The sequence below is a fragment of the Larus michahellis genome, chromosome 3 (genome assembly GCF_964199755.1).
Source record: "Larus michahellis chromosome 3, bLarMic1.1, whole genome shotgun sequence".
NCBI lineage: Eukaryota > Metazoa > Chordata > Aves > Charadriiformes > Laridae > Larus > Larus michahellis.
In genome coordinates this window covers 18466076-18481787 of record NC_133898.1, presented here as the reverse complement: position 1 = coordinate 18481787, position 15712 = coordinate 18466076, and the positions used below count along the sequence as shown (strand labels likewise).

The 15712-nt window shown below is 39.5% G+C and overlaps 1 protein-coding gene across 5 annotated transcripts in view; it reads right to left on the bottom strand.

The window, feature by feature from the left end:
• Nucleotides 1-15712, bottom strand: part of FBXO11 (F-box protein 11) — a 79015-nt gene that overhangs the window by 15458 nt on the left and 47845 nt on the right. For all 5 annotated transcript variants that reach the window (XM_074578915.1, XM_074578919.1, XM_074578916.1 and 2 more), the window contains exons 6-11: nucleotides 14894-14977; nucleotides 14679-14811; nucleotides 9529-9635; nucleotides 9319-9430; nucleotides 4150-4256; nucleotides 3926-4063 (exon numbers count right to left, since the gene is read on the bottom strand). In XM_074578915.1, the coding sequence (XP_074435016.1) occupies nucleotides 3926-4063; nucleotides 4150-4256; nucleotides 9319-9430; nucleotides 9529-9635; nucleotides 14679-14811; nucleotides 14894-14977 (681 nt within the window). The remainder of the gene's footprint in view (nucleotides 1-3925; nucleotides 4064-4149; nucleotides 4257-9318; nucleotides 9431-9528; nucleotides 9636-14678; nucleotides 14812-14893; nucleotides 14978-15712) is intronic.

Genomic DNA, 15712 nt, shown 5'->3' with positions numbered 1-15712 from the left:
TGCATTAACCATTCATCAAAACTATGGAAATTTATTTCCCCAAAGAAATGTCTTATTATGAGATTATGATTTTATTCAATAGGCATCCGAGACCTAGCCAACGGTTCCCCAACACATAACACAGTGCAGAAAATTCTCATGTAGAAGTTCAGTAGGAAAGCTAAAGCAATTTAGTACCTGAATTAATAAATATTTTATTTAGGAATAAGGTTACTTTAAAAATGGTGGACTATAGTTTCCTTGGAGCAAGCATCAAATGAGTCTAAGTTAAAAATGAATGTCTACTGTAGTTAGATCTCTGAACATACTCAGTTCAGGGAGGGCGGGGAGGTGGATGACAGCAAGCTGAAATACATGAGGGACATGGAACAAACAGTGGGTCCAAAGGTCAGACGATAAAGTGAGAAAACTGAAATGAGAAAACAGAGGTCCAGTCTACACCCAAGCTATGTCTGCAAAAGTGTGACTTGGGAGTCATCCTTCTCAGCTAGTCAAAGCCATTAGTGTCTAGTGCTTGCATTTTTACAAGTATTTTTTACAAGTATTATTTGTCTGTCTTGGGGACTAAAGAAGATCTACCAGCAAAACTACTACTTAGATGATAAGAGACACTTACTTGCAAAGAACATCCATGGATATAACACACCAGGTCTAACTATGGTCTTGCCAAAGAACAGGCTTAGCATATATTTAGCCATAGCTAGGCAAGAAGCATGTCAGGTAGTAAGGCTAGGAACAAAATGGACGGAAGGAAATAAGCACTGGTATCCCAGAGTACAGGAAACATGCACTGGTTTGCCTGACCTCGTTCTTCAGCAGCATTCTGAAATCAAGTCTGTTACAGTGAGGTTTTTATTACAGCAGCAACACAGCAGCAGAGAAGAGGTTCCAATTTATCTACAGCACCTTTAAAACGGCAACCTCCAAAGCAACTGACTAGATATTTTATTATTATTAACAAAGTTAGGGCAATCTATGCCCTGCAGTATCCAATGCCTACAGCAAGATAACCAAATTCTGTGGTATCCTTGTGAAAGCAAGAGGGAATCTGAAATCATGTTGATTTTGAACATTACATTTGATCCGAAAGTGAGTAGTATTAACACCAGCATTCCTTATCCAGTTTGACATTTAGTTCACCCTACTCTGATCACGTTTTGTACTTTTATGCGTGTAATATTCAAAGAATAGTTTGGGCTGGAAGGGACCTTTAAAGGTCATCAGTCGAAACCTCCCTGCAATGAACAGGGACATCTTCGACCAGATCAGGTTGCTCAGAGCCCCATCCAACTGACCTTGAAGGTTTCCGGGGATGGGGCATCTACCACCTCTCTGGGTAACCTGGGCCAGTGTTTCACCACCCTCACAGTAAAGAATTTCTTCCTTCTATCAAGTCTAAATCTACCCTCTTTTAGTTTAAAACCATCATCCCTTGTCCTATTGCAACAGGCCCTGCTAAAAAGTTTGTCCTCAACTTTCTTATAAACCCCCTTTATGTACTGAAAGGCCGCAATAAGGTCTCCCTGGAATCTTCTCTTCTCCAGGATGAACAACCCCAACTCTCTCGGTCTTTCTTCACAGGAGAGGTGTTCCATCTCTCTCATCATTTTTGTGACCCTCCTCTGGACCCACTCCAACAGGTCCATGTCATTCCTGTGCTGAGAGCTCCAGAGCCAGACACAGTACTCCAGGTGGGGTCTCACCAGAGTAGAGGAGAGGGGCAGAATCACCTCCCTTGACCTGCTGGCCACGCTGCTTTTGATGCAGCCCAGGATGTTATTGGCTTCCTGGGTTGCAAACGTGCATTGCTGGCTGATGTCCAATTTTTTGTCCAACAGTACCCCCAAGTCCTTGTCTGCAGGGCTGCTTTCAATCCCTTCATCCCCCAGTCCATACTGATACCAAGGGTTGCTCTGACCCAGGTGCAGGACCCTGCACTTGGCCTTGTTGAATCTTATGAGGTTCACCTTCCTTTTCTGGCTGACATACCTGTAGAAGCCCTTCTTATTATTCTTTGCGTCCCTTGCCAAGTTCACCTCTAGCTGTGTCTTTGCCTTCCTGACCCCATCCCATCACAACTGGGCAAGCGTCCCTATACTATTCCCAGGATACCTGTCCCCGCTTCCACTGCCTGTGGACTTCCTTCTTGCCCTTTAGTTTGGCCAGCAGGTCTTGACTCAGCCATGCCAGTCTCTTGCCCTCCTTTCCTGATTTCTTACACCTGGAGATCGAGAGCTCTTGCCCTCTACAGAAAACATCCTTAAGGATCTGCCATTTAAGAGTGACTAGAAGAAAAATGGTCATTTTGCCAGCTGAGTTGAGGGAATTGGGACTGTCATTCAAGCAGGAAAAACAATGATGTGGCACTGTTTGGAAGACATGCAGAACATTATGCTAAAACAAATCAGCAAATAATAATCTTTTATTTCACTGGCAAAAATCCATTCTGTTTATTTCAAGGGCTATGCAAACTCACTACTCAATACACTTTACGTGTATGTGGAAGCTACCCCCTTTGCGCCACAGAAACAAACATTTTTGTGAAAGAAGGCCTGAATTCTGAAACAAAATTCTGTGTTAAAATTGCATGACTAACTCCATACTAGAAAAGTCCTCTTCCGAAAGAAGTTGGACATATCCTGTTTCAGAGATTTAACATTAAAATAAGACTAACTAAGTCTCCACAGAGCATTTTATTTCATTTTTAAATCTTCCAGCATCTTATTTTTTGTTCTGTTTCAAAGGAAGAAGAATGAGGCGATAGTGTAAATGCAAGCCTACCATTTACAACCTATTTCAAGAGGTATTTTGTCACTGCAACATAATTCAATGTAACAGCTTGCCAATCAACTGCAAAAAGCTTGCTTAAACCTCTTCCAGCTAAAATTGTCTTTGAAGTGAAGTTGCCCACTGAAGGTCAAGAGAATCATAGAATCATAGAATCATAGAATCATAGAATCATAGAATCATAGAATCATAGAATCATAGAATCATAGAATCATAGAATCATAGAATCATAGAATCATAGAATCATAGAATCATAGAATCATAGAATCATAGGGTTGGAAGGGACCTCTGGAGATCATCTAGTCCAACCCCCCTGCCAGAGCAGGGTCACCTAGAGCAGGTTACACAGGAACATGTCCAGGCGGGTTTTGAATGTCTCCAGAGTTGGAGACTCCACCACCTCTCTGGGCAGCCTGTTCCAGTGCTCTGTCACCCTCAGGGTAAAGAAGTTCCTCCTCATGTTTAGGTGGAACTTCCTATGTTCAAGTTTGTGCCCATTGCCTCTTGTCCTGTCCCCGGGCACCACTGAAAAGAGCCTGGCCCCATCCTCCTGACACCCACCCTTTAAGTATTTATAAGCGTTGATAAGGTCACCCCTCAGCCGTCTTTTTTCCAGACTGAAGAGACCCAAATCCCTCAGCCTTTCCTCATAAGAGAGGTGTTCCAGTCCCCCAATCATCTTTGTAGCCCTCTGCTGCACCCTTTCCAGCAGTTCCCTGTCCCTCTTGAACCGGGGAGCCCAGAACTGGACACAGCACTCCAGGTGCGGCCTCACCAAGGCAGAGTAGAGGGGGAGGATGACCTCCCTCGACCTGCTGGCCACACTCTTCTTGATGCACCCCAGGATGCCATTGGCCTTCTTGGCCACAAGGGCACATTGCTGACTCATGGTCATCCTGTTGTCCACCAGGACTCCCAGGTCTCTTTCAGCTGAGCTGCTCTCCAGCAGGTCAGCACCCAACCTGTACTGGTGCATGGGGTTGTTCCTTCCCAGAGAAGAACAGTAAGCATATTTTAAAATATCTGTTGACATGAAAAGCACCTTTTTTTAAACGTTTCTTCAATGACAGGCAAAATTTGAAGACTTTAGCTAATCAACATCTATATTTCTTTCTTCAAAAGAAAACATATACGTTACCATGCCATGGTCAAAAGTGAAAACGCCAACATCACGTCCATGGTGAATGTGATTCCGTCTGATAATGGGATTTCCATGGTTTTTAACCCAAATCCCTGCTAATGCATTATTGGAGATCTCATTGTCCTCATATATTCCCTGGGAAATAAAAACGTAAATTAAGACAGGAATCAAGAACCGTAAAACGATTTTATCAAAGTAAAGATATTGATATCAAAAAATACCTGTGCATGGTCTGTAATATAGAGTCCAACATTTTCACAGTCGCTGATGTTACAGTGTTTAATAGTAGGACAAGCTCCCTGGCCACTAACGCATACTGCAGAGCCAACTGGAAGAAAACAGTACGGTTACCATAGCTTCAAAGCATAGTGTATTTATAAATAGTCTGGCAGTGCTTTTGCAAGAAAAGTTAGTGTGAACTGGTATTTTAAAAAAAAAAAAAAAAAGATTTGGCATGCACAGTGCCAAAGTATTGCAAGCCACAGGCAGAAAAACACTAATGTCATCATTTTGCAGATGCAAAAAACCGAGGTAGGAGCTGCTTTAAAATCACTCTGCCAAGGTTACGCAGCTGTGTATGACTGCCAGAATAGACAATCGTTTATATAATAATTCATGCTTATGGAAGTTCTCACTCATTTATTTCCCTACATTAGGCCCACTGTATACTGACTGTTCCCAAGACAAAGGACAACCAAAACATAATAAAGTTCTATGCTAATTACTGCCTTATTTTACTTCCCTTTAAACTTTCATAACCCAGTACTTCAAAGAGCCCAAACAACTAATAATTTTGTAGCATACAAAGACACACTGTCTAACTAAAGATGAGCAGGAGACAGACAGCACAGTCTTGAGTACAGAACTACACATTAGAACCCAACAGGTCTCTTCCCAGCTGAATTACAAAGCTCCTTGCTGCAGCTCCTCAGATGATTTCAGCTACCATACCATTACTCAGACAACAAATGAGGCAGGCAACTAGGACTCAAACTTCTCAGGACTTCACCAGATCAGTTCAATTCCCTGAACTCCATGAAGTATGAAAATATGAAATTCTGCAGCCACTAAAAGTCAACAACAGATTCACAGCGATTTCAGAAATGTAGACCTCATCTCAGGGTATCTGGCCTACATAACACACACCTTCCCTGCAATTAAACCTCGCTCAATAAGCAAGCCAGTACATGCTCTATTAGTACGTTTCCCTATTACCTTCTAGCATAGTACCACAAAGACTACACTTTAATAATTCATAAACTCATTTACAGAGCTTTTTTTAAAAAAATAAATTGTTTTGATTGTCTCATCTGACCTTATGAATAATACAGGTTATAATAATTCCCTGAATTAATTCCTGCCTCAATTCTAGTAGCAGGAACTTCAGCACATATCTTTTAAAAACACATTTAATTTCGATTTGAATATTTCCAACAACTGAGAAACCACCATAAAGCTTTGTTAGCTGGTTACAGAGTTGTTACCCTGTTAATTTACACTTTAATTGCTCATCTGAACTCCTGCAGGCTTAGCACCCAGTTACTGGTTCTCGTTATGCCTCTCTATGCCATACCCAATGCATGCGTGTATTTACTGCAAGCAATTTACTCCTTCGGCCTTCTCCTTGATAAAGTAACAAATTGCAGTCAGTATGTTTTTCATTACAACTGAATTTTTCTGCTTTATCTTTTAGGACTTCTCTCCGAACCGTTTCTAAATTTTCAACATGTTGCTATGGACACCGGGAAAAAGCCCTTTATTCTGAAGAAGGACTAAGCAAAGGCTGAATACAGTCTCTCTACTTCCGCTCAATATCCCCACAAGTATAACTAAGGATCACATCAGTTCTTTGGGCCACTAGACTACACGAGGGCTCATATTTAGCTGTCTAACCCCAAAGACTCTTAACGTTTTTCCCAGGAATCCAGCTTCTCTGAAGAGAGGTTTGTCACTTAAAACTAGGAACAAACGCAAGCTGCGTATATAATTTCACATTTGTCCACACTAACGTGAATATTGTTTGGGAGCCCACCTTCCAAAAAGGGCATAGCAACCCATCCTCCTGGCTATTTATAATACCTAAGTCTTCACTGTCATTCAAGTCTCATCAATATGCATTTTATTTCTTCTGTGCAAGTCATTGATAAAGTGGCTTGAAGTAATCTTTGAAATAGACACAAAAGAGCCATTCATAACAACCCTCAAAGTTCTTTTTCATCTATTTAATGTGCGCTCTGGTAATTCTGTAAAATTCTAATGTTTTAAGGCACTGTATGTTGAAGTCAAATATTTTTCAAAGATCTATGTAATTATACCAGGACTTCTTTTAGTCAACGTCATCAAAAATGCTAGCGGTGTGATGCAACCGTTACAACTTTCTGTAAATACACACTAATTTGCTTCAGTCATAACATTTTAAATTCTTGATTGACCAAACCCCCACCTTTACTATCTCATTATTCTACCCCGGATCGATCGGCGGTACTACTTCATCCTGTTTACTCTCCCCCACGCTGCCTGCCCCCAGGGACATAATACACCATTCTCATCCAGGGTTCAAGTTACTGTTGATAAATAATAGGAGCCAGAAGATTTCTTGGCCAGTTCTTTTGAAACTCCTGCATGATTTTAGGATGTCTATTTTTACAGCTGTTTAACCTCATCCACGGTTACTGTCAAGAGTGGAACGTATTTCATTATCCCTCTAGGGTATGAGCACATTTATCATTCCAGCCTATTCTCATTAAATATGGAACAAAAATTACACAACACTTTGCCATTCAAATTCTTCCATTCTATGATGGATCAGCATCACTGCTAAAACTCCCTTTGCTCCCCAAGACACAAGCACTGTCTCTTCTAGTCAGATGTTATGCCTTGCCTTGTTTATCAAGTTCCTTTTGGCGGGTAGGGGTATATTTTGTTGGGGTGTTTGTATTTTGGGGAGGGTCTGGTGTCCCCCTGCAGTTTCCTGCAATTCCTAGTTTCCTATTTATATTAATTGCTAATAGTGTCTCATTTCTTGTATCTCATAATTGCTTTCACTCCCCCTTCCTCTACCTCTTTTGGTGACACTGAGGAACCGTGGATTTTTGGGAAGCCAGTGTGATGTTCTAAATGACGTACACATCTTGCTTATTTAAATGAAAGCAATCTTTATTTTGACTCACTTCACTGGACTTCATTATTGATTGTGTGAAATCGGTCCTTTTAGAGTTCCAAGCACAAATATTACTGGTTTAGGCTTTAATTTTTTTTACTCAGAACATAATGATTGCACACACTTAAGCAATACTTTAAGAAGTCACATTGCCATCCACTACCTCTGCATTAGTCCTCACCTTGGTAGATAAAAGATTTCCTCTACAATGGATGCAATGGAACCTCTAGACTCAGGATCTCGCCACTTAAGCTTTATTTAAAAATATTTCAAAGATGCTTTGAACTGGCAGCAAGAGAACTCCAGCTTAAATCACTTGCACTTACATAGCTCCCATCTTTACATATGACATACATTAAGAACTTTACATGTGACATAATGTAGAAATATGCTTTAATGCAATTAGGAAATCTACAGAGAGAGTAACAAGCATGTGCTAAGAAAGAGATTTTGAATGGTTATGGATCAATATTTCAGAGATGTCACTGACTTGGAAACAGTAAATGTCTTTTCTGGCAGACTGCCCTTTTTTTTTTCTCCTCCCCCCCCCAATACTTCCTGAGGTTACAGCAAGGCTTGGTAGGATAAGTCAATAAAAATTAATAATCAATAAGCGACGACAGTACAGCCTACACACAGCCTCCAAAATTGACCAGAAATTTTAACTCTGGAGAAGAGAAGCAACAATTCAATGCTGCAAACACTGAGGATTCCAGAGCACTAACAGCAAAAGTCAAAAATTCTCAGAAATAGTCTTGCAAAATGAAAAGTGGTCATGAAAAAAGTTATCAAAGCTTAATTTTAACAAACAATTTTCACAAAAGCATCCAAGACCTACTAGCTTATCTGTAAGCACATTTTTCAATATGAAACAATGCAGCTCTTCAAACTACTTTTATAACCAAGCTGAATGGGGTCCAAAAAATGAATCTAATTCCTCTCATTTCTTATTGGTGTCCCCAGTATTAGTATATAAGAACTTCCGGAACACGTTTTCTTCATATACTTTAATTTCCCAGTATTTAGCATTAAACAAAGAAATCAAGACACTGAGAGCAGCTAGCTGTCCTTCATTCCTCTTTTTTCATTTTAACACTTACACATACTAGCTGATATGTCTCCAGTAAAACAGACGGTGATGTAAAGCATGGAGCTGCCGACCAAAAGTGAAGTAGCATTCTACAGCCTGAAGCCTCCAAGAAAGAGCTGATCTTCCTCTAAAAGGCACAGACAAGGAATCCCTCCAGCATTCTTATTACAGTTTCCTGCAGAATTCCCTCCTCCATAGTTTGTACCAGAAGAGTAGAGTTTTTCTATCTAGTCGAAGATCTCATTATTTCCTTGCCTTTATGCAACCTTTATGCACAGCCTGCTGTATAGATCCATTCCATTTCACTAGCTGAACTTAGGTATATAAAGTTCATATGGCCATTTCCATAAAGGACTCAATATCTTAATTCTTCTGTACCTCTTCTTTCTGACAGTCCAACTCCTTTTCATCTGGTTGTGTTCAAACACATTAAACTTGCCACGTCTTGTGTCTAGCGATCGTGAATGGCAATGTCTTCCTGCCAACGACTGAACTGCCATCCAGCCTCTCACTTCCACTGTCTCTGACCCTGTCTTTCCTCAATTCAGACTACCAATGTTTCCCAAATCAGGCAGTATAAATTCCTCGTTACCTCTGATGGTGAAATGAGTTTAACTTTCCACAGTATGCATTTCTTCTACCTGTACCAGCTAGGAACTCACACTGTCAAATCATTCCACTCTTGTCAGGAAAGTGAACTTAGCATAGCAGTTACAACTCATGACTGTTTTAATGCCATCAATCTCAATAGTGCATATTGCAATGAACCCAACATAAAAGTCCCACGTGTGCCCCCTTCAAATGCCCTCTCCTGGCAGCTACAACTATACACACCAAAATCAGGTAAGTTTATATAAACTGTCACTTTTCAGGTTTTAAACTAACTGCCCAGAGAGTCCAAACTGATCCAAACAGAGAGCAAGTATACATTATCACAAAGGTCTTGGACACAAAGAAGTCACTGTAATAATGCCATTTCAAGGCAAATAAGGCTTGCAGACCTGTATGAACACCTGCATCAAAAAAAACGAATTATGCGAATAGTGATCATCATCAATTTGTTTGCTGCTTCCACATGCCCTGGTTAGTTTAGTAACTTTAAGCACAGTGTTAATTTCAAGCAATAAAAAGCCCACTAACCCGTACAAGTACTTCGAATAATACAGTGATCTATAATTGGACTGCAGTTCACGGTAATCTCTAAGCAGTGGTGTGCATTGTGGTGCTGAGCAGATTTGTCATCAGGGTTGAACTGAAAAAGGAAAACAACACAGAAATGTAGTATTTATTTAATTGCTCAGGCATTAAAATGAAATTGTTAGAAGTTCTGCTGAAGTTTGAGATTCTTACCCTGATTGTCATATATCCAACATAGGCATCTTCAGAACCCTCCATAAAAACGAAGGTGGAATCTCTAGTGTTTTCTATTATAACTTTATCTGCTACTTTTCCAGGTGCTGTAAAGAAAACATTTATTAAGTCTTAGTTTATGCCACTGAAAAAAAAAATCCCCTGAAGACTTATAGAATTCTGTTCAAAGCAAAATAAACGCTATTCTTGACACGTTAATAGTCTTCATGTCAAAAGAATCTTAAAACAAAGTTTCAAAGACAATGGAGAAACTAGTCTTTGACTAAGACAACCTTGCACCAATTTAACATCTGTACCGTGACAAAAATCTTCTCTTGTACAGAGCTAGTTTTTGACTACTACTTATTACGAATGGAATTAACAGTTTAAACATAGATACTAGTCTGTATCTATGCAATTCTGCTAAGTACAATTTATTTTGATATTCGAAACCCTTTTATTAACGCTAAATACATACATTCCATCACTAATTTGAACCAATTTAAACAACTACTTAGTAATCTGCTCATGACCTACAAGTGACCTCCCCATACTTCTCAAATGTAAGATTCAGAGTTTTGAACTGATATCCTCATTATTCTTTAGAAGAAAATCTAGTAAAATTAGATTGAACTATACTTCTGAAAGTATGTACAGAAGGTATCAAAGTGGTTAATTTGAAAGTTTCCATTATCTGCGATTTGATTTCCTGTGTTAAGAGCAAGGCTCTGCTCTATTCTTTGCTCTTAATCCGAGTGAAGGAAATGTTTACATTGGTATGGCAACAGCCAGCAGAGGGAGCACAAGTTAACAACAGCCTTAACTTTGGTATAAATTCAGTGACACTCATTCATGAGCAAGGTAGTTCGTCTGATTCAAAACTGCACATTAAATATGCAAGCCAGAAGAAGCTTTCCTCAATACATGAAATGTAAATACAGAAGTTTCACATATTATAGCAGACAACTTATCTGATAGCAATTTCAAACCATTCCCAACTCGAGACATGCGAACATGACCAACTATCTGCCCAAAATTCAGTATTTTATTGAAGAGCCTACACACAGGATTTCTCACGAGCAGATCTTTCTCAGCTGTCTGTTGACACTAGTGCAGACAAGTGGTATGTCCTGTTCTTTATCACTCAGGCAGAAAGGTGCCAGTCAGAATGAAGCAACATTTACATCATTATCCAGCTTGTTCTCACTATCTAAAAGCCAGATCTCTGCTTTCATTACTGCAGAGCTGCAAATATTTTAAGGTAGTCTAGCTCTTCTTCATACCACTATTCACTTAGAACTAGATAACAACTAAAAGAGGCTTTGATGAGGACTTGTGTCATCATACAAAATATTTTTCTGCGGCCTGGTAACATTTCATATATAATTAACTGTTCTCCAGCATGGTGCAAATGCACTGACATATACACAACAGCAAACCAGCATCTGAGAAAGAACAGCACCACAGTATTGTACTTGAACCAAAACCAGAAAATAAATGGAGCATTTAATAGGCAATAAAAGAACTGTAAATTAATATCAGAATTGTGTTCCCTTCTTAGGTGGGTCAAGGAAAAACTGCACTTCACATTAGATGCTCTGAAACACTATCAAACAAAGCAGAGAGATTTGTGGAATTGTGCTTGGAGGTGTTTGCCGTGCACTTGGATGACGTTCTCCACAGACGCCTTCTTCCTCTCAGCACATGAGTTACTTTACAGGTCTCTGCGTTTGGAGGTCCCAGAATGCCCATTACGGAACATGCCAATTAGTTAGCCCACTGCATTTAGACTCTCTCCCCGGAAAAGGCTGAAAAGGGAAGAGGACTTGCTCAAACATTAGTTTAATTCTAAATGCATCAAAGAAATTCTCTGCAACATCCTAGTGAATCGCTGCAAAAGAAATAGTCAAAGAAATATCTATGTTTCAACTGGTAGCTTAGACCATTTTAGGAAAGAGAAAACAGCATAGAAATGGAAAAAGTAAGAAAAGGGCCACTAATTCCATAATCAAGCAAAACATATCTCCCAAGAAGTCTATTTGCTAAAGTCGAAGGGAGTCATGTTCCACAGGATCAGAATTCACGCTCACTTTAAGGACCAAGATGAGAACGTTTAGAAATAATTTAGCAGAAAGCCTACGATAAGGGACTGCCTAAAGAACTAAAAATTAACTCGATGTTGCCTCAGAATTCTTTTATTCCTCAAAAGGAATAAACCAATTTCACTTTTCAGTGCATTAATAGAAAAATTACTAGATTCTGCAGGAAGCAATTGTGACCCTGTTCAATTGCAGCAGGCAAAAAGTGCAGAGGCCCTTTTAGATCCTGCAGTCTGTAAAATCTACAGCAAAGGACACAGCTCCAAACTAATCTAAAATATAAACTTTTAATTCAAAGATGCAGAACAGGTATTTAAGGAAGAATTCAAGCATGTGAAACTTCTTTTACACTCTAAAGTAAAAAAACCCCACCTAATTATGACAGCCTTTACCACTTTAGATTTTTCTACCCTTAAAATGACAGTAATTCTTACTGTTTTTATTAATGTTTTGTCTTGACTGGAAAATCCTTTGATAACCCCTTTTTCACTTACTTGCATATTATTTAATTCAAATGGAAAATAAAGGGGATAAATGAAAGCTTTATCTCCTAAAATACAGAAAAAGCACATAGTCAGTGAAGATTCTCCAATCAGGACACACGTCTGTACAACTGCTGAAACGCAGCTATTAAGATGAGAGACTTTGTGTCTTGAGTGAGATAAGCACTCCATGGAAGGCTTGTATTCCCGCAGTAATCTGACACCCCCTCCAACCCTGTAAAACAGAATTCTTTTAAGAAATTCAGAGGTATTTCCATCCACTGAACCAGATGCATCAATTTCCTTGCAGGACCTCTACTCTAGCTTCTTAACTGACACTCAGATAAGCCACAGCACTAGCAATACCTCCCGAAGGCTTCCTTCTGAACCCGACTCCTTCCCCTAGATTTAAGGGAATAAATCAATAACCCCAAAATTGAACAGACCAGGCATTATTCCGTAATAACATTTTGTTTATACGAGAAAGCAGAAGGTTCTTGAAAGCTCAAGGTATATAAAGCTGCCTTTCCAATAAGGCTGTGCTTCTGAAGAAGTCAGCAGAAGAAACTATTAAAGAAATTTGAGTAGAATTGCAGAGAGATTTGGTGCTGCCTTAATCCTACTATTCTGAAAAGCACGCCAGACTGAACAGAGAAGAGGTAGTTCTCCAAGGCTTAGTGGTTCACTTTAATTTGTTTTCTTTTCCAGACAAATGAAAATTGACTCCCTCTACAATGTCACTGACCATTCAGTGGAGAAAGCCCGACGAAGTGAAGAGACAGCAGTGCCAGAAACTGAAATATAAATACATCTAGCATTTCTGGATTCCTCTTGGAGGCTTTGTTCCCCAAGACAGCTATTCTGTTACAAAAATACACAATGTAGATCCCTTGCTTTTAAAGAACTGTAGTTAAGATAACTGTTTTTCTGAATAACTTAGGTTAATTCCAGTGGAAGGGAAAGCAGATGGCCTTTCAAAACTTAAAAAGGAGCCAGAGAACATGCAAAGTTTAACCAGATATCAAAGATGTCATTTCAAGTCTCATGAAGTAATAGAGAAATTTTCTATTTTAGGACAGTGCTGATACAGTTTCTTCTGGATTTTAAACACTTCATGAATATGACTTGACCTATTTGTACTGGCATCTATTACTGTCATCCCTTTCTGAAAGAGAAGCTGGGGGTATTTTGTTATTTGTCTAAGGCCACGTCTGCATTAGCAAGCACTGCAGCATAACAGGAGTGGTACTACGGAGGGGAATAGTGCTGAGGCTCAGACATCCACACCACACGTGTTGCAGGACAGCAAAGGCAGAAGAGACTGACTTCGACTAGTCCTAGCCTGGTCCCTCTGATTGAATGCACGACAACTATTAGAGTGCAATAACAGTATTCCAGGAACATGTCTCTTAGTCTAGTCTCATCCAAAAGGAATCCAGTTTGTGCTCCAAAACCTCTCCACAACACAAACCAAAGCACAGTAAGTGGGAACGTTCAGGATGTTAGCTTCAGAAATGTAGTCACAAACTGACAAACTAGCATACTAACACAGCTGCATCTTGCAGATCTGCAGGGATAAGTTTTAAGTCTAACACTGGAACGATCTGACTGCATTGGTCAAACCCATTCTCGCTGCAGAATGCAGGCAAGAAATGGCAGAATAGGTTCACTCAAGAACAGAACAGTTGGTATGCAGAACAAATAGATACCTAAAAAGAGGGACCTTTTTTTACCCCCCCTTTCAAAAAAAACACCCCAAACAAACCAAAAAACCCAACCCAGACGGACAGTATCTCAGAAAAAGCAGGCAGCAGGCAATTCAATTCTGGGTTATCGCAGTGTAAGAGGGCCAAGACCTCTTAACCAAGATGTCTACCAGACATTAAGACCGTCTAAATTCTTACCACTCTATTATGCTACTAGGGATTAGCAAGCTCACAGCAGGGACAGGAAAAGCAAACAGCTCCACAAGCACCACAATTTGCAGCCAGATGCATTGTATTATGTTAACTCTTCTTAAACCTTTCCTATTCTGAAAGTCTTATTTCCTTCTCCATAAAGGTTCTCCTTTAGAGGAACAGTTGGGAGATGAACAGAGAAAGAACCTCCAGTCTCAGAATCTTTCCGCTGGATGCTCTCATTTCCAACCTTGAAATGGGATTACGATGCTGAAGAAAATGGGACAGATACTAATTTGGGCTTGCTCCCACTGCTAGAATCTACTCTGGAGATAGGTTATATATAAACAAATTTCATAAGAACCACCTGAAAATCTCAACTGCAGTCACGTAACTGAGTATACTTTCTGACAAATTCAATTTTTTTTCCTCCTACTGAAATAAAAAGTAAGCAAACTATTCCAAGAACTAACAAGCAGACAACAGTACTTCAGCCTGAAGCATCAGCTACTTTTTAGTTAATGACACTTGTACAGAAAATACTTGTTTACTAGGCTAATGAATAAAGACAAGCATTTAGATTGGATATTTAATACACCAGGCTCTCTTTGTAATTAAGGTGGTAATTAACACAAGTCATAGTTTGAGACAAAGTATCTCAGTTTAAATACCTGCGCCGATCATGGTGATTGGAGATTCTATATATATCCATTCATCAGTATATATACCAGAGTGAACAAAGATAAGTCCATCAAAATGAGCTTCTTGAACTCCACCAAGAGCATCCTCAATGGTATCATAATACTAGAAGAAAAGGAACAAGTTTAGAGAGAAATACCCATACAAAGATATATAAATGTTCTTAAGAACTGCTTTAGAAACATACCAACATATTTTCTCTTCCTTTATATCTTGCAGGATTACTGTAGAAGTGTTCAGCAAAGCCTGGCTTTACATGTGCTCCTTTGTACTGAAACAAGGAAAACAGTTTATAAAATCTTGCAGACAGGTGGATCTGAATGCACAGACAAGAGATCTACTAAGCCCCCAATTAACAAGATATTTGTTGATATCAGTTTGTTCCAGGAACAAGGGGTCATATTCTGACCTACCATATTAGGCACCCAAGTTGAAATGGCAACACCAAAAAGAGTCTGAGCCTAAGAGTGATCAACTAAACCAAGAGGCTAGCCTACTTACACAGCCAGAAGCCTCTAAAGTGACTGAAAAAGCTTCATGTACCTTATTTGCTCCACAACGGGTGTTCTCATTTCCATCTTTTGATTTTTCTAGCAGCTTGCCACAAAACAAATTGCATTTATGTGGTGAGGAAAGAAGAATCCTACACCTTCACGTTTGATTGAGTACTGAACAAAGAAGCTAAGTCAAGCATTTGTCCTCAACAGGCTTCATAATTTCATTAACCAATTGCACGCAACACTGTATAATACACTCACCTTGATATATTTCCCTCACTTACACTTTTCAAATATCATGCCCAGCCGTTCTTGCAATACCTTTGACACTTTGGATTAAAGGTTCAGTCACATGCCTTAAAAGGTAACTTGTTTAGGTCAAGTCATGTCAACTGCAAATCACTATTTAAGTCCAAGCAACATTATCAATATATTGTCTGGTTTACTAGAGGAAGATGCATACAAATCTGATAACCAGCATGCATGCTGGCTTAATAGTATATGACACA